This window comes from Porites lutea, chromosome 6 (genome assembly GCF_958299795.1).
Source record: "Porites lutea chromosome 6, jaPorLute2.1, whole genome shotgun sequence".
NCBI classification, from domain to species: domain Eukaryota; kingdom Metazoa; phylum Cnidaria; class Anthozoa; order Scleractinia; family Poritidae; genus Porites; species Porites lutea.
The window spans coordinates 16,945,307-16,964,890 of record NC_133206.1 but is presented as its reverse complement, the minus strand read 5'-3'; the positions used below and the strand labels follow the sequence as shown (position 1 = coordinate 16,964,890).

The 19,584-nt window shown below is 38.2% G+C and overlaps 1 protein-coding gene across 2 annotated transcripts; it reads right to left on the bottom strand.

Annotated features, from left to right (window-relative positions):
* Nucleotides 1-996: 996 nt before the first annotated feature.
* Nucleotides 997-19,515, bottom strand: LOC140940765 (palmitoyltransferase ZDHHC17-like). 2 transcript variants are annotated; one of them, XM_073389727.1, is made up of 18 exons: nucleotides 19,444-19,515; nucleotides 17,697-17,941; nucleotides 16,975-17,052; nucleotides 16,163-16,233; nucleotides 15,302-15,375; nucleotides 14,780-14,844; nucleotides 13,501-13,574; nucleotides 12,528-12,616; nucleotides 11,321-11,446; nucleotides 10,397-10,536; nucleotides 9,603-9,706; nucleotides 8,536-8,660; nucleotides 7,711-7,773; nucleotides 7,504-7,597; nucleotides 6,388-6,471; nucleotides 4,400-4,551; nucleotides 3,304-3,398; nucleotides 997-1,436 (listed from the first exon to the last, which is right to left on the bottom strand). In XM_073389727.1, exons 1-18 carry the CDS (start codon nucleotides 19,498-19,500, stop codon nucleotides 1,310-1,312), a joined length of 1,863 nt encoding a protein of 620 aa, XP_073245828.1. In that variant the 5' UTR covers nucleotides 19,501-19,515; the 3' UTR covers nucleotides 997-1,309. The 2 variants fall into 2 exon arrangements, with proteins under 2 accessions (XP_073245828.1, XP_073245830.1); XM_073389729.1 differs by lacking the exon at nucleotides 9,603-9,706 and adding an exon at nucleotides 9,414-9,514.
* Nucleotides 19,516-19,584: the final 69 nt, after the last annotated feature.

The following is a 19,584-nucleotide window of genomic DNA, read 5'->3' as shown; positions in this document are numbered from 1 at the left end:
TTTTTACCTAAAGGTTGCGACTGTTTACTGATCCACACGGCCACAATGTTCTCAACATATTAGGACGGGGCTGACTGTCACCAGACATTACCCTACAACACCCTAGACGTTATGGGATTAACTTAAAGCTTCGTAAGATGATAATCTCAAAACGATGCTTAGGGAAATTAATGAATTACGGTAATTCTGCACAAGGCCTATAGACCGTAAACCACGGCTTGTAAGCCCCCCCCCCCCACCCCCTCCCTGCCCCGCGCCAAGGCCCACCTACCAGTAAACGAAAAATACATCCAATTATAAGACACCCCCTACCCCTGGTATACGTCCCCCCCCCTCCGAGTGTATTGAAAGGAATTCGAGTTTTTAGGACATTTTGAAGCGTAAATGAAAACCGGTAAATGCAATACGTTTTTTTTTTATATCAGTATTGCTATAAATAAGCCCCTCCGTTTATAACCCCCTTATGAAGTTGTAGGATCCCAGGGCATACAAGCAGCAGTTTACGGTATCACCATAAAAACGGTGGGCCAAATACCGATACCAAATACTGGATATCAGCGATTCTGGGGTTTTCCTGAAACTCCAAAAGTATCAGCTTCTTGGATGTCGATTCAACACATTCAGCGGCTCCTAGTAGTGGAGCAGGGCTTTTATATTCAGGCTAATGGTTGCGACCAGAACGTGAGTTGATACCATGAACAGGAAGCGCAACATCTACCTTTCAGAAATTGTTTGCATACTTACACACTAAAAAGCTATAATGGAGAGAACGATACGGATTGTTGTATGATTTGGTAGAAAATGCCGGGATGATCAACTCCAATAAATATCATACTCATTTCGGAAGCGGTTTAAGACGACAATTCCCCGCCCGCGGCAAACGATTATTTATACTGTCAGCGAGGAGACGAAGGAGCCTGTGCTGATTCCCTGGCAGGGAGGGCCAGCATGGTTACTGAATGAACTCCTATGGAACACATCTAGGGTCATACTGCCTTTAGCTTCTTGTCAAGTTGCTATTTGCTATGCGTACTTCACAGTGACGTATATCGATTTCACACTGTCGTGTGGCTTCTTGTAAAGTATTCACGCACGTTTCAAAACGATATATATCGATCTAATGCTGTTTTACAGCTTCTTCTCAAGTTGCTATGCATACTTCACAGTGACGAATGTCGATTTCACACTGTCGTGTGGCTTCTTGTCAAGTATTCACGCGTGCTTCAAAAAGATATATATCGAATTAATGCTGTTTTACAGCTTCTTGTCAAGTTGCTATGCATGCTCCAGAATGATATATTTATTGATGTCATACTGTTTTATGGCTTCTGGTCAAGTTAGTATCATACTGATGGTACCAGTCCACGTGGAAAGGCCTTGCCAGGCCGCAAAGGCTCACGTTCAAAAAGTCAGCAATGTTTCCAAGAAGACCCCGACTGCAAAGTAAGTTAATAAAAATAAAAGCTGAGATATTCTTAGTAGATTAGCACTTTCCAACTGCTTTTAGAATTAAAAGAAGTATCGAGAATCCGATGACAGTTTTTAGTAAAATCCAACCAGTGGTCTATTATCAATGCGGCGTTTTGATTGGTTGAGCTACTACTAGGCTATATGTTATAGCCCAGTAGTAGCCAAAAGCGCCGGCTTTGAAAACCAAAACAATGGCGGATTAATCGCGTTTTGCTAGCTAAAGTTGTTTTGTCTCGATATTTTTGACCAACTAGTTGGATTTTACTAAAACAATTATTCTTCTCGCCCTCATGGCCTCTGAGTCAATAGCCCATTTGGCCCCATGGGCTATTGACTCAGAGCCCATACGGGCTCGAGGAATAATTGTTAAATAACTGTAAAAGAACACAGCAGAAATACAGGAAAGTCAAGGACAAAGCTTGGTTGGACCAATGAAACCTTTTGAAAACCTCGAACACGACTTCTTAAAGATTTTTCCAGTTTCTCTCTAAAAGATAGAGTTGTAATGCTCGAAACATCTATCTTTGTTTCGTGGCCGTGATTTTGTCTATAAACGACTTGATTGGCCAGTTCGAAGGATAAGTTTTCAAGGTTACTAGCGGCATATCCCCCTCGACAAAAAATTCCTCCAGTATCCCCGGGATTCATACCACACCAGATAACTGTTACGTCTCGAAAACCATACAGGATATGTCTCTTGTTCGCAAGCCCTAGTTTCCGTAAAATTCTTGTTCTGGAACGCCTCTGCGACATGACGCTCGTTAAAGTGATCTACTTCAGTTATACCATATCTTTTTTCTTTTGCTCCAGGGTGTAACGTGAACAAGCAACCGGATCCGGCCGGATGAAAATTACGTATGCTACCATCGAAAACGTCGAACGAATGCCATGCAGCAGTAGTGTGAACAACCTTGGGCGTTGCATGGCGTTGGGCGTAGTGACTGCTTATTATATGGCTGAATCCACCAGCGGGCAAGATGAAGCGAATACTGTGTTCTGATTGGCTACCCGAGCGGGCAAGGTGGGCCTATCTTGCCCGCTCAGGATTTCCCGCATTGGTCCCGCAAGAAGAAAGTTCTCTTTTTGGCCACTTAATAAATCCTTTACTGACCAAGCGTGTTCGATCAAGGTGGCTGGATATTGGACATGTTCCTTTTTGAGTTTTTATCGACCTCGACTTCCTCTCCGTCCATAAAAACGAAAAAAAGAACTTGGCCAATATTCAGCCATTTTGACCTCGCGCTTGATCAACAACGCATGTACCGTATTAACTCGTATACGCGCTTATCAACTTTTTCACACCTCAAATGCGGAGCTTATTCGAGGGTGGCGTTTATTTGAAAGTTGGACGCGACCAAGAATTGTTTTAACTACAGTATAATTATTTTCGCCTTTAGATTTTGATTGTATCGGGGCCGCGACATTTTTGTCCCAAATGCAGGGCTCAATAGGGGCGGCGCTTGTGCGAGTAAATACGGTATACCATACCATGGCCCAGTTGTTCGAAGGCCGATTAGCGTTTAACCCGAGGTTAAATTTAACCCCGGTTTCTTTTTCTTGGGTTTAAAAGCTTTTTCTCGGATAATTTTCTCTGTTATTTTTAAAGCTTTTAATAATCAACTTGTCGACAGAAAGAATTTAAACTGAGATGATTTTTTAACTTTCATATCTGAATTCAAATCTCGCACTAACCCTGGCTTATCTTAACCCAGCTTTGAACAACTTGGCCCATATCTGCATTTCTGTTCTGGCACATAGATCGATCCGGAATAGTACGAACATAACCAAAAACACCTTTCTTCCTTGTCTGCGCTGGAACAAGGTTAAACTTACCTGAAGGGGGTTTGTGCGACTCCGTGATTGTCCATGAAATGCTGGTATCTTGTCATATTCAGGCGCTCATTAGTGGTCATTCCCAGCCAAAATATCTGGCAAAAAATTTGAATATTTCAACAACGGCAAAAAATTGACTTTATAAGGGTTACACAATTACTGATAAGGTCCAGTTCAAACGTCTTCCTTTTCATGTACCGAACCCTAATCCCTTTAAGTACATAAAAACATCGACGTTTGAATCAATTAAGTCAAAAATATCTTATTTGGGTCGACCCATAAATTAAGATCGAGTGGCCCGCATGGGAATTTCGACTGAGGAGCGACTTGGTTTCAACCGTCGAACTTTTCAAGTGCCGAACCCAATGCATGAATTACTGTTATTTGTTTTCACTGATAAAGTAAAACACTGTAGACCATTGTACATAGTAAAAACAAATTAAGATAGATGAATCAAGTTCGGGTTCTGAATCAACCGTCAAGCTTATATCAGTTGGGTCGACCCAAATAGGTATTTTAAGTTCGATACATGAAAAGTTCAACGTTTGAACTGGGCCTAAACCAACAGTTTACATTGTGGTAAAAAAATAAGGACAAAAACAAATAACTAAAATCAACATAAGTAGGGCAAAAAAAAAACAACTGGCCGGAGGCAAACCAGTTGGCTATTTACAAGCGAGGCCGAGGAGATGAACTCGGGACTACCGTGAACAAAGCCAGTTAGCGGTCAGGGCGGGACTTGAACTCCGGGACTCCGGGTTGCAATTCCCACGCTCTAACCACTCGGCCACGGTGCCTCCTCCTAACTAGCCTGTGCCAGGCTCTCAAAAAGTGGGACGCCGTGAAAATAAAACAAGCCAAGTGAAAATAATAAGCGCGCGATCTGGGGAAGGCCAGGGGGCGGAGGCGGGAAAAATTAGCACGGCCTTCTGTCTCCCAAGCTCCCGCGCATTTTTCGCGCCACTTTTTACTGTACGACTGCACTGCTCTCTTGGAGCCTGGAAGAAACTACCTCCTAACAATAACATGGATAGCATATGAGCTCCTCTGAATAGCACAAAAGAATGCGCAGAGGACAGCACAGAGAATTTCCTACCTGATAACATTGACTGAAAAGGAGGGCACCGACCCACATCACATGAAACAAGGCGTTGAGATAGCCCCAGGATACCCAAGGTGCACAATAGACACTTTGAGTAACAGCATTCCACACTCCTTCATGGTACGGACCGCACGCTTTAACATAATCTGACACAAAGATTAACATAAGTTAGTAGATTAGAAGGTTACGAGGGAGGAGAGTCGGGGCCCAAACCTAAGACATCACTTTAATTCTCCTCAGGGAAGGCTGGACTTTGACATGAGCCCAAAACCCAAAGCGAGAGACTTCACGATAGATCGTTTTAACTCGGGTGGTCAGCAGCTTTACAAATTGCTTGGAATAAAAGAAAGTTTTAACATGTGAAAAGAGTTCAATTGCACAGAATTTTTTTTGTACACAAACATGACCGCCAATCTATTGTTTTGTACAGAAATATGGCCGCCGTGACGTCATGTGAAAACGATCTATAGGGTTATGCACCGTGTTTTCACGAACTGGTTAACTGGTAGTCCGGGGGATGTGGTACTCAACAAGGTTTTATCTGCATGGGGAGGCTCCGCCACAAGGTCCAACCCCGTAGCCTTTTTCAAACCATTTATGACAAACCCCTTTCCCACACCTTCCAATGACAAATGATACCTCTTTCACATACCTACCAGAAAGCAACGCATCCCCTTTTGCTGTAACTGGTCGGTCTTTTTAATATGAATAAATAGCTAAGACAGACAGTTTTCTTGTCATTTTTAAAGCCATGAGACGTGTATATTTAAAATATTGGAAGTAATAAATGGGAGCTCTGCTCCTTCTATATAGGAACTCGAAGTATCAGATATGAAAAATGAAAACTAAAATGTCATTAGAACGTCACAAATACCATTTTCAGGTCTGTGCGTTTTGCTGACTGGTTTGTGAGACTTATATGATATTCACTATTCATGCCATATAAAGGGGTCTATGAAAATGCTGTGACACAAGTACATGAAGGTTTTTTTGCTTCTTGCTGTAAAGAAGAAAGAGAGGGATCAAACCTAAGAGGCTAGTGATACGAACTGCGGTCGTTTCGCCAGAAAGCCGATTTGCACGGAGGCGTTTGCTAGGACTTAAGTCGATTCGCCAGATGACACACAACATTCTACAACACGGTGAACCTACTACTCCGAGATGTTCTATTGGTTAACCTTGGATTCCACATGTGCAGTCACTGTCTCGCCATGCTTATTCCTTTTTCTCAAGCTTAAAAAACGACAAATACATATCGAGCGAATCGACTTAGTCTGGGCGAACTAGCATGGGGCGAATCGACCTTTGGGCGAAACGACCCGATACCGGTGAAACGAGGCGTGAGAGATGAGTATCTCAATAGAAAACTTGTTCACAGCCCACTCGCTACTTTAAAAAAGAGAGAAGGAAACTGGGTCCAGTTAACTTTTGCAAAGACTTCTGGGATTGTGACTAAGGACAGGAAAAAAAAGAAAACGTAAAATTCCGAAAATAAGTCCCGGGGCTTATATTTTTCAAAGGCCCTTTTTGAGGGGCTTATTCTTGGAGGGGCTTATGTTCGGAGGGAAATTTGCGTTTCAAAATCAATTGGGCTAGCCTTATAGTTGGAAGGAAATTTACCGTTTTTGCTTTGTTTTCCTTAGAATTTGAGGGCAATTTCCAAGTACAAACCCCCGGGGGGCTTATATTTGGAGGGGCGATTTAATGGAGGGTTTTTTGCGTTACGAGTTTGGGTGGCTTATATTTGGAGGGGCCTATACATGGAGGGCCTTATTCTCGGAATTTTACGGTAGGTCAATAGCTGACCGGCACGTCCCCAGTAACGATCGTAGGAAAAATTGCGGGACACATCTCGGCTCCATTTCCCTTTTCATTTCTAAAAAGGCAAATGATCAGGGATTCCAAGGGCAAGCAAATATAAGGTCAATATCAATACTAAATAAACAAGTTAACGTTTGAAAAACAGAGAAGCCTTGACTTACAGACTGTTCCGCCATAGATGTACCAGAGAATCATAAGAAACAGGAAAAACAAGTACCAAAAGAAGTACACGTGATTTCCGACACCTGTGACAACAACAAAATAGAAAAATAAATTAACTCCCCCCACTACCCGGATGTTCGATTGAGTGACTTCTCTTCAGATCATCTGATGATCAGGTTAAAGATGTTAGAGCAACTTAGTCAGAACAATCATTCACATTTTGCCCAATAAGACAAACTCAACGAAGACCTACTTGAAAAAAAAAAACAAACAAACAAATTTATGCCCTTTGGCCAAGAGTCTTCTTGTAAAAAATATTGTTGATTAGCCTGCATGGGATGTCGTCGAAGGGCAATGCAAGGGAAGGGGCAGCACGCGAGTTCATGAAGCGCACCTGCGTGAGAGAAAAGGAAGAGAGCTCGTGCAAAGATGCCATTGTTTTACATGATGTACCGTAAATCCTATGTTAAGCACCCCCCCCCCTCCTCTCTAACAAGCCCCCCTTTTCAGGGGGAGAAAGTTAACAAGTCCCCCCTCTCTTTTATGCCCCCCTTCCCTCCCCTAATTATTCTTCACTAATAAATGACAGACTGTATTAATCAATCACGACTATAAAACTTTGTGTGGACTGATCCGGGATGGTTTATTCACCAACTGGAAGTTAAGATTTGTTTTTGATCCTCGGCTGCATGACCTCCAACTTCTTGTACTTGAGATTTTCCAATAAATGTATTCTAGTTCTTTATGGAGAATTGATACCATTGTCTTTGCTAAATTAAATAAGCCCCCCAGGGGCTTAATAGAGAATTGAAGGTATATGATCCGATCTTAACTGCAAGAAAGCGGATTGTAAATCATAGGCAGACTACCAAACTTCCCTTCCTTTCCCTTCCCTTCTTTCTTGTGCAGCTTAATTTCACCTTTTCCCTCCCCTTCAAAACCTGTCATCCAGGTAGTATTTATTGTTGGTTAGCTACTATGGTAGAACGCCAGTATTTTTCAGTGTGTTATCAAACTATTATGTTACGTCACTTGGTGATCACCCCATTCACATCATCCCGGCAGAAGATACAATAAAAATAATTTTGAGGGTGCAAAAACAAACTGTTACCCACCTACACAATTCTCTACCCATGGACAATGGTGATCAAACTTGGCTACACATCGATCACAAACAGAACAATGCTTTGACCTGATGGGTTTCAGTAGCTGTGGGAGAAATTTATTATCATACTGAAGAAACCATAAACAACAAGCAACCTTTGAACAACGACAACAAAAAACAAAGGAGTATGTTTCTCTTAAAAAAATCATGTACTTACAAGACAAGTTGAACAAAACTTATTGAAGTTAAATGAATTCTTTTCAACAAGTTCTATAATGGTCTGCAGGGAGAAAATACAGCAGAACAGTTACATTGTCAACGATTGAAGTGGTTACAGATTGAAGCAAATAACACTTTTAATGAACAGGCACAAAATAATTTTAATAATTAGAGAATCCTCATTACATTTCAAAGATAATAAAAACAACATTAATTGTATGGAAATAACCAGGGCCCAGTTATTCAAAGGCAGATTAGTGCAAACCCGGGGTTAAATTTTATTCAGAGTTTCTTTTTCTTTTGTTCAAAAGCACATTCTTGGATAATTTCCTCTGCTCTTCTCTTTAGAGCACCCAATCATCAAATTGTATACAAGAAGGATTGAACTGAATTTGCTTTTTAAGCTTTCACAATAATATTATCTGACGTCAAATTTTGCACTAACCCTGAGTTATCTTAACCCTAGCTTTGAACAACCTGGCCCCAACCCATAAAGTAGCAGGGAAGCAATCCTTTCTTGGCTTGCCTTGTAAATCAGTACTTGACTATAGGATACAAGAAATAGTTTTACCAATAATACAACAATAATCAATAATTGATTATTAATTATTATATATTATAGTAATTATTACTATACTATGCATTTAGTCTAGGACTAAAAATAAATTATTGTACCTCATTAAAATAAATGACTCTTCATTTGTAAAATCCAACTATACTTACGAGAATGACCAGAATATGACACTATTTTGAACTACGGCTAGCACCTTTTTTTTAACTCAGAATATCAGTGTATTATGTTGAATACCAAAAGATGTCTTACCTTGTGTTTTTCAGCTGATGTTGTGTGAAGGTACCCAGGATCTACCTTCCATGACTTGTAAAAACAGTAGTACAGGCCAACAGTGGTTATAAAGAAAGATGCTAAGATGATTGGAGTATTTACATGTGGGAAGTGGTTAAGGAAATTACCAGTAACTTGTTAAGCAACAGTTATCATGAAAAAAAATAAAATAAACAAAGGAGCATAATACAGCAGCAAATAAAGATAGAGAGTTAAGTAAAAAGAAAACACAGAGAAAAATGTTGAATGACCCTATAGACTGACATCATGTGCAGCAGTAAAATGACAAAGTCAAACTGATGATGAGATTAGTTTTTGAGGTATATCTTGTGCATTGGGGACCAAGCAGATATTTAAATCTGAAACTGTGTAAGCTGGTGTAAAATTTTTCAGAGTTTCACAGTTAAAAGAAGGCTTTTACATAACATTATATTGTATTAAATGTGGAAAACAGATTAATTCCATTCAGCGTTTATGGTCCAGAGACATGTTACCGATATATTAAATTTGTTAGGATGATTATCTAAATGTATAATTAAATGAGTTAGAACTGAGACATTCCCTTACTCACAATTGCTTAAAATATCACCTCAGATGAAAAAATATTGATACAATACGATGTTAGTACGGATTTTTAAGGTTTAAGATCAATTTTTTCTCTTTCTCTTTTTTCTCACGAAAGGTGTTGTTAGTGTTGGTTAAAAAAAGTTATAATAATAAAATAGTTATTGGTGTTTAATTAACCAGTCAGGTACCGGTGTGCAGATATCTGATATTTTAATCTTGCATAAAGAGATTTTAAAAATTATCTACATCATGAATTATGATTATCCATTCAATAAATTCTTAAAGGATATAGGGCCAGAAAAAGAGAAACCAAGTTGAATATTTGTAGACTTTAGTAGCTAAATATACACCTAAGGGAATAAGGCTTGAGGGCTGGCCCCCTTGAAAAAATCTGCAAACATGCATAAATTAATTATAAGTTTAATAAGTTACTAGTCAGATCAAAAAATTCAAGAAAACAGTAACATTGGAAAGGATATAATGTAAATGAACAGTGAAAATGTTGTAGTAAAGGTAAGCTTTGGTGGCAAGGGTCCAGCCAAAGACCGCGGTATTGTTATCATAAAAGTTTAACATGAACAATCTGTAAACAGCAACAACGGAAGAGTTAAAACATCAAGAGTTCTACATAGGACAACAGAAGAAAATTTGCCCAAAAGTTTTGGTTGGTGACCAAGAACGTAGGTTAAAGAATAAATGTATACAACTGAAAAGACCACTAACGACCTATTTGTACACATTTTTTTAGTTACACAAACCTGCAATAAAAATTGAAAGTGTATTGAAAACTAGCTGCAGTTTCAGCGTGATTTGTCATCATAGTATTGCAGAGCTTTCAAAACTTGATGCATTTTGGCAGAAATGGTTTGGAAATCAAAGCAAACATTGCATAGACCAAGACTGATGTTAGTTTACACTGTGGTGATGATGTGCATTACATTATTGACCTGAAATTAACTGTTTCATTTTCCAACATTCTTCTTTTAACAAGCTTTTTTCCTTTCAATTTAAAACTCTTTCTAAATAGAATAGATACAATGTTGTTACATTATTTTAACCCTTTAAGCCCTAAGAGTGATCAGCATCAAATTTCTCCTTGTAATATCAATGCTTTGTAAAACAGAGTGGTCATGAGAATTACAGACATGATCAAACAAGATGAATTTGCTTGATATTTTATCAACTTCTCCCCACTTCTTCTGTAGGAAATGAATGGGGGCAACAAATGAGAATTCAAATTTTGATCTTAGGGTTTAAAGGGTTAATAACTTACTTCAGTCCATAATGAGTTATTATTCCTAGGGCACATAGAAGAGGTAGTGACATAACCCAAGAAGATGAAAACTCCAAGATTGCTCCAACACCAAATAGTACAAAGAAGGGCAGCCCTATCTGAACATAACGCTGAGCAACCTAAAAAGAAAGCCAAAAATTAGCACTATATGACCCCAGTGGGCTGCCGCAGCCAAAGCTACCGGGTTTCTGTAGCATGAAAATAATATAAACAGCTAAGTAAGGACAGAGTAAAAATTGGGGAGTTTGCTGTCTTATATACTTGGGGCAAAGATTGAGAGAAAATGTTGGACCTCCAATTGTGAAGTTCAATATAAAACCATGGCAACAGTGCACCTGGATTGGGGAATGACCATAAAAAAATGGTGGGAGTGAATGTAATCCCTTTTTGGGCCTAAAATTTGCAGTTGCTTGGGACTATGTGGGATATTGAGCTGAAAATGAGGGGTTTTGTTTTATAACAATATAAAACAAAACCCCTCATTTTTCAGCTCACCCGACAGTACATCCTTAAGTTCAATTATTGGACTTTAAGACCTGCTGTCAAGGCCAGTTCATTGGTTGATCTAGAACTGGTACCTCTTAATGCCCACCAATCAAAAAGAGCTCCAGGTTGCATTAGGGGTATTTTTGAAATTTCCTAACACAGATCCTTGTTATAGATAAAGGGGAGTATCAGCCCCGCCGTTCCCCAGGCAGTGCACCTCCTAGAGTTGTTTCCATATTTGATGTAACCACTTCCAAGATTATGACAGCACTCAATCATCTTGGCATATTATTCCCCCCCCCCCCCAAAAAAAATGGAAAAATGCCAAAAATCTTTATACCCCAAAATCTTCCTTACAGCTTACCAAAGCCCCCTATCCCCCCACCCCCCCCCCCTTCCACCTTTATAAAGTCCTACCTTATCTCTTGTCAATGCTTGTAAAAATACTGGTTTTCCTTTCCCTTTATCCATTGCCATTAAGTCCATTTGCATCAAAATCCATTTGCTTTTCTTTTGTTTTGCCAGATCATAAGGTGACTGACCCTATTAACAGATGAAAAGTTGATATCAAAGGATTGAAATAAACACATTTTGAACAAGATCACCAATTTGGGCGGGGCCCATTTAGGAGGGGACCTTATTTAAAACTTCCCATATCACTCTGATACTAAGAAAAATATATTTCTTTCCTCTTCCATCCTTTGAATTTAATACAAGTTAGTTCTAAAGGTGGTGTCCCTTTCCAGATCCAAATAATTGACCTTATTATTCATCCAAACTACTTTCCCGATTCTGATTGGCTAAAAGCACATGCATAATTCACCATAACCAGCTACGGATGACCAAATTTGGAAGAATTTTGCGATAAATGAACCAATGACGTCAAAAGTGCAGCTTTCTTGCAGTTTAATGCACCGTTAACCGAGAAGACCTGGGGATAAGGTTGAGTTGTTTTGGTTGTGAAAACAAAATGGCGGACATTTCACTCGTTTAAAGAGTAAGAACCAGGCGAAATAGTAGCTAAAAACATGGCAAGAACAACAAGAAGACAACTTGAATGGCGAAATCTGCTATTTGGAGAATATTTGCAGAGCTGAACAACCCTAAATGTGCACTATCAAAGATGAACTTAACATCGATGGAGGTAAGCATGTTTTAGCTATGTTTTTAACCTAGGAATTATTTTGAATTAATAATAAAACAATATTATTAAATTCAGCTTTTGTATCATAAGAAGAATTATAGAGATCTCGGAAGGTGTTACCTGCCTCAGCCTACAGCCTCGACGGATAACACCCTCCTCAATCTCCACAATTCTTCATAAGATGCTCAGCCTCATTCATTGTTAAATAACAGTATCAAAATTACAATATCAGCCATATTAACAGTTCAGCATTAACGGAGTCAAAAATCAACAATTGTCACATTGCTGCATGGAGAATGTAGTATTTATACAGGGAATTTTGGTTCCTAAGAGTGCCACTTATTCAAGGGTGGTGATCTTTTCGAGCAAATACAATGAATTTGTTTTATGCTTCTTGTGGCAAGAAACATGACCCACACTTTTACTACACTTAGACTAGTAAACTGACAACAATAATAATACATTGAAAAGATTCCATACCTCGGCATTTAACGCATCCATGCTGGCACCAGCCCTTAAAAGTGCTCTAATGACATTATGATTATTTGACATCACTGCCCAGTGCAAAGCTGTCAATGGACAAAAAACCCACAAACAGCCTTAAAAATGCCATAATTTATTGGTGCAGAGGCACCAATTCGTAATAGTGAATTTACACAAAAGTATAGCAGAGGAAAGAATACAGCAAAACCTTGTGTGACAGTAAGTATGTTTGAAAAATTTCCACCAAACTTCACCTTCCTTTACACAAAACGTTTGTATAAAACAAGAACACAGTAATGTTAAGTGAAGATCAGGACAAAACATTAATGTGATAGCCCTGTCACATTTGTTACACAAACGTTTTGCTGTCCTCTTCCCTCTAACATCCTGTTGCATAAACTCACTATTGTTACAGGTAAAACTTGATTAAAACTTGATTGGACTATTGATGTGTTTCCTTACTTTTAAATGGCAAATATTTGTCATTAACGCATTGTGAATGCTATTTAATTTTCCTCTTTTTTTAGTGATTTTTTTTTAGTGATTATCTAAGTAAGAATGCAATTGACCTTGAAAATAGTTTCTTCTTTTTTTATTCGAAATGAATTGTTTTAATTGAAATGAAATGTTCTTAATTTGAATAATTTTTATTTAATGAAATGAATTTTTTTTCTAATCAAAACTAAGTGTTTTTTTAACAAAGGGAATTGTAAATAGTGTTTTGACGAAACAGTTTTTTTAAAGTGAATTAATTGTAAATAGTATTTTCATAGTTAGTATATGTTGTAAATAAAATGTGTGATGTTTTACACTTTTTTAAAATAAAAATAAATAAATAAAAGGTAAAACTTGATTTCAGGCTAATTTTGATTTAACCTAGGTTGATTTCAATTTCCTTAGTTTTCTAGCCCCAGGAGACAAAGGAAACTGAGAATCAACCTAGACTAAAAAAATTTACTGAGAGTCTTACCAGTATTTTTGTGAAATTTGTCTGCCAGGGGAACTGAAGCATTCATGGTTAGAAGCATTCTTGTCAACTCCAACCTAAAATAATTGGAAAAAAAGCAGCAAAAGGATTACTCTAAAACTGTAAATGATCTGTTTGTGTAAATGTAGATCAATTTTCTCTCCTTGTCTTCTTTAATAGCAATGATATTGATTAATTAGCGTTTCATTATAGTTTTAGTGGCCTATCATCCTTGAATCTGCTGTACATGTATGTCTCCGTGGTTAAGTACTTGCATGTTATGACAAACTTATAGTCTAGAGATTTCACTGTTGATAACATTCTACTGTTTGGTGAGCACTAAGAAGAATGGTTTATCTACAGGATTCAAATACATGTCACAGTCATTAAATTCTCACTGCAATTTTTTTCTTAGGGTGTGGTAGAAGAGAAATTTCATATCTCCACGTGGTCATGTAATATCCTCTATTTATGCATCATCACCATCACCATAATCATCATCAAAATCATAATCATAATAATATTTAAAGATGGAGCCCAACTCACCATGGCAGTTTTTAGTGGTAATTAGTATAAGTAATAGCATGATTTGTAGAAATATTAGGCATAAATACCATGAGTGATATTTCGGAATTGTTACACGCAATTTCACGAGCAGTTAGGCGAGTGAAATTCGAGACAATTTTGAAATATCGCAAGTGGTATTTATGCCAAATATCACATACAAATCATGGTATTATTTGTTTGTACTACTACCCACAAAAGGTTTGTAATTTTCACATGTAGGTATTTCAAATTTAGCTGAAATACGACTGCTCTGAGCCAATCAAATTGCAGAAATTTCTCATGCAGTAGTATAAATCAATTAAACAGTTGAGGTTCCTGTAGTAACCACCAAAATGTGAAGAGTTAGTGGTTGTTTCCGAGTATAGGTCCATAGGGGTCCCCTTTCAAGAGGAGATCCCAAAAGAAAGAGTAATTGCATGCAATTTCTAAGTTGCGATATGTATAGTTCCATGTTCTCACTAAAAGTTCTTGACATACTCTGATCATGAGTAGTGTAGTACACCCAGCGATCAAACAGATAAGGCCATGAGTCAAGTGGCTGCTTACAAGAGGTTAAAACAATAGAAAATTGTAAAACCATCAGCCCTACATGGTTGCAGTCACTTAAGAGAGCTTCTAAACTATAGGGCTTTGACTGGAAAAAATTTTGGTGTTTGGATAGCTGGTTGCTAATGAGAGGTGGTCACACAGAGAGGTTTGACTGTACTCTACTCACCCAAAACATCTGTAAGCTGCCCACATTAGCGGTGACATGCCATTTCTGTCAAGCTGATCAACATCCTGAAACAAACCAAAGCTGTTGTCTCATATTGTTCCACGGACACACAAATATATGGTTAAGATGTCTTCACAGTTCCTATTGTGTTCAATACCCCACAACTACAACCCTGGTCAAAACTCTTGGGACACTAACGCAATAGCTTGTCAAATTGAGGCATCTTCCCTCCCCCCATCGGTGCAATGTTGAAGTTATACATTCAAGTTTTAATTCAACACAATCAACACTGCTTGGGAGAGAGGGGGACAGCGGAAATAGCCCCTTATAACATCCCAAAGCTTTTTTAAGAGGTAGAATATGAGTTAATTTAGCAAAGTGCATCTTTGTGCCTAATTTCCTCAAGTGTCCCAAGATGTTTTGACAAGGGTTGTACATATACACTGTGCCTTTACTTCTTTGACCCATTTGCTCAAGAAAAACACTGTTAAGGCTACAGTATTTCACTAAGGGAATACATACCATTCCTTTTGAAATTAAATATGCAACTACTCCCATCTGACTATGTTGAACAGCAACATGCAAACAACTACAACCTATTAAGACAATTGAATAATTGAATGAGATATTACAAAAGTAATTTGTGAATCATTACTTTAACACATTTGCCTGTATAACGACACAGTTGTTACTTTTTAGGTCATCATCTTTGTCAATTCCTTCTCTCCAAGTGCAGAACAGGGTGAAAAGTAAGTACGCAAAGGAAATTAACAGAAAACAAAGCCAGAGTTTTAAACTTTCCTGGTGTTGATGACACACTGTTGAAGGGCATGAAACAGTGCCTGATAAAGGTGGCAATGAGCTAAAATTTCTACTTTGGGGAACAATTTCTGGAGATTACTCTCCAAATTTGTGACTAGAAAAAAAATCTTCTGCCCCATCCATCATGAACAACAATAATAAATACTGATTATGATTTATTTTCAAAACATTCAGGATTTTTTAGGAGATGTTTACCAAAATGTATTCAGCAACAAAATATTAACTAAAGATATCTTAGTACTTTTACGGTGCTGACACTTAAAAAAAGATTGTCCAATCACAACATTTTCTAATAACAAAACATTCACAAGTTTTTTTTGTGCAAAAGGACCAACAACATTCATTATTTGAGTGCTGTTTCCTGAGAGATCAGGTAAGTTCAAACGGTCTTCAATGGTTGCTTAGTTGAACCTTGAATTTTATTGGTCTGTTTGAAAAAAAAACTTCAGAATCTTTTGTTTTCAGAAAACATTGTGATTAGACAATCTTCTTCAATGTGTCCTAGTTTTAGTGTTCACACTGCAATACACATCTTTAAGGAGAGTTCCAAAGTGACACTACCTTCAATATCAAGTGAAGCAGGATCTGCACCCTGCTTCATGAGGTACACAACCATTTCAAGATGACCTTGCCTGCAAATTAATAGAAAAAAAAAGTTGGTAAAGAACATTAAACCCATGAAAAATAGATGAGCTTTGGGAATGGTGCCTGAAAGGAAGGTGAAGCCACAAATCAAACCGAGCCTAACACGCAGGGTATCCATGACAACCCTGTCAGCTGCAACCACCAAAACAGTGGAAACTAAGATACTTACCACATACTTACCAAGCCAAGAGGGATGGGAGGGCTGGGGGTAAAAAAAAAAACTAGCGAAAAAACTGCCCAATAGCGCAACACAAATGCAAAATGACTTGACATCCAAAGCCATGCTGTAAAAAATGTGAAACCCCTGCAGGCAACCCCCGGCCCCCCAACGCACCAGCCCTGGGAGAAACCAATGGCCAGCATTGCTTTGTGTTTAACTTAGCCTAAATTCCATTTAGCCACATTTAAACAAGCCCACACGAAAAAATGTCAGCAAATGCTATGACCAAACTGGTTTTTAGCCTTTTTGTCCCAAGAATGACCAAAACCAACTTTCTCACGACAATATCAATACAAATCAAGGGAAAAGATTATGAGAATCAATGAAGTGATCATCAAAGGGGAAATTATTTGGTCATCTCAACTAATTCTGTTGGGCAAAATATGGAGATCAGACTGGAAAATTTGTATGTGGATATAGGAGCTTCAAGGGTTAACTGAATCATGGCAGTAAAAAGTGTAACAACATTTTTAACATAAAAAGTGTTTTCAGGTAACTAGATTCTTACCTGACAGCCCAGTGTAATGGTGTGGCATTTAATATGCCTCCCTTCTGATCTACAGTAGCACCTTTTGACACAAAGTACCTGAACGGAAGAAGAAGTAGAAGTAGGTCTGTCAATAAATGCAGAGTTTTAAGTACAGGATGCAGGGCCCAGTGGGAACATCCTGGGTTCAAGTTCCCTCTGACCGGAGCTGGATTTATTCTTTAGTTGGTAATTTAAAAGGAAAACTTATTCTTACAAAGCCCCTTAAAAGGGGAGAGAATAAGTATTTATTATTAATCACTATTGTCATCATCATTGTTGTTGGTTTCTAAGAAGTCAAAAACTACAGTTAGATGGATTTCAATCTAGATTTGTTGATTTCAATCTAGGATTACCAAATTATTAACCAGAATAGTGAAATTTTGTTGATCAAAACACAGGTTATTGTTGGACAGTTCAACTAGTTCTTATTGCGAACAACATCTCCAGGAGAAGTGCTATCTAAGAACATAAGAAGTGAAAAAGTTGTTCACCCTTAAGCTCAACAGTGATTGCATGATTATTGTTTGGAAACCAGTATATATCATGTATAAACACAAAAAAAAGAAAACAATGCCTGTCCCTGTCTGACTGAAATTTCTTTCAATAGTGACAATTTTTTTTTACGAAATTAGAAAAACTAACAGACAAGGAACAAGTTGAGAGGATGATTACATAAACACCAACTTAAGATAAGTGCTTACTCAGCTATCCTTATTCTGTTGTTGATTGCTGCCCAGTGTAGAGCTGAAACATTTTCCTTGTCCAGTGTATTGACATCAACACCCTCTTTCTCAATCAATTCACGGCACCTGTCAAAGATGCCATACTGCGTGGCTCTCACCAGATCAAACTGGCTGTAATCAGGCTGTTGATATGCTGTTGGATTATACTGACTATGAGGAAGGTCTGGTTGTGTTGGGTATGGTTTGCTCATCATATCAGAGTCCTGCAAGTTTGACCATGAAACAGCAAAGCTGAGTGAACAGAGGTTACGCTAGGCTCAATTATCAGCCACTATTTGGGAAATGAGCTCACGCCCTTTCGTTGAAAAAGATGCCTAGGCGCATGGTTTGCTATTGTCAATTTCCACCATTCAGATCATTGTCTGCCCTAACGGAGGGGCAACATAAATTATGTTTCATAGAGCAGATTTCAAATGGTGGACGTGAATGTGCAGTTTGATGTAGTTGCCCAGGGAGGGTTCTCTGGATTTCAAGAGACAGGGATGATCAAAGGGTTTTTTTGTGTTTGTAATTTTCAATTCTGAGATTTCTTTGGGTAGGAACATTTGGCAAGCATTTTTTGGGGTAGCTTGATTCAAGAAGGGATTTTTTGGGGTATTCAAAACAATCTGATATCCATGCATAGTTTTGCAAATAAAGTACAACCAAACTTTTCGTGTAATATCATTTACTGCTTTCTGTAAATTTTTAAGGCTTGGAAATTTTTGGGGGGGTTTAGTTTTAGGTCCAGGGATTATTTGGGGTTTTGTTGGAAGCTCTAGGGATTTTTTGGGGTTTTCATTTTTGCCCCCATTCGATCATTCCCATCACTTGAAATCCAGAGTTCTCAGGCTTGGGTGTAGCTGTGGATGTGTTTTGAAACATTTTAACCTCCAAAATTAATAGTAAAAATGCTTGAAATGAGATGAGTTAGAGAAGGTGAGAATTATTTCCAGTCTGCAACGATGGCTGTTAACAGAACAACCATAAAGAAATGTCACAACACACCAATACTTTGACTCATCGGTTAAAACACACTTTGATTTTCTGAATGAGTGAAGTCTCTACAAGCAATTTTTCTCAGCCTGATTGTTATTTCATAATACAAGATCAGTAGCTCTCTTATCAAGAACATTTTCCAGTTCTTATGCCAGCACTTGTACTCCTTGTAATACTTCTCACCTGTAATTAGTCAAATTTAATAAAAGTACAGGAGGATTTTTAATGTGGTTCTTCAATCACCTCATCCTCACCCAACTTTTCCCTCAATCCAGTACAAATTCTGACACTTAACAGGGGTACCAGATTCCCTGATCCATGGAGTATCGCAGTTGCTATCCTTACAAAGCTCTACATTGTAAGTTTTAAAGCTTAAATAGCATGACACTGCATCCAAGTATTTCATGTAATTACAGTCACGTAAAGGGCGCACTTTGGTAACTCTTTCAGCCAATCATTTCTTTACGTTTTCTTTACTTTCCATCAGTCCACAATCATCACACTTCGCTTCTCTCCCGAGGATTGTAATTACCACCTATGCGAGGTAAACTTAAGTTGAATTATAACACCAAGGTTCAAGTTGAATGATTATGACACGCTACCATTATGGCAGCGACCGGGGCACGCAAGTATTTTGACATTGATTGAAATCTTACACCTGATGGATTATAAAGATACTTTTAGTTATTATTTGTCGCATACAAGCTACTAAACCATGTGAAAGTACCTTTTTTCCCGAGTTATTTAGATTGTCTCCTCCAAACTGATGAAGCACGTCCTCCATATTCCTCTTCCCCAATTCCCTCAAGCCAACTTGTTCCAAATATGGCATTATTCTCCAAATATGGAAAAAAAGCGCTCATTTTCA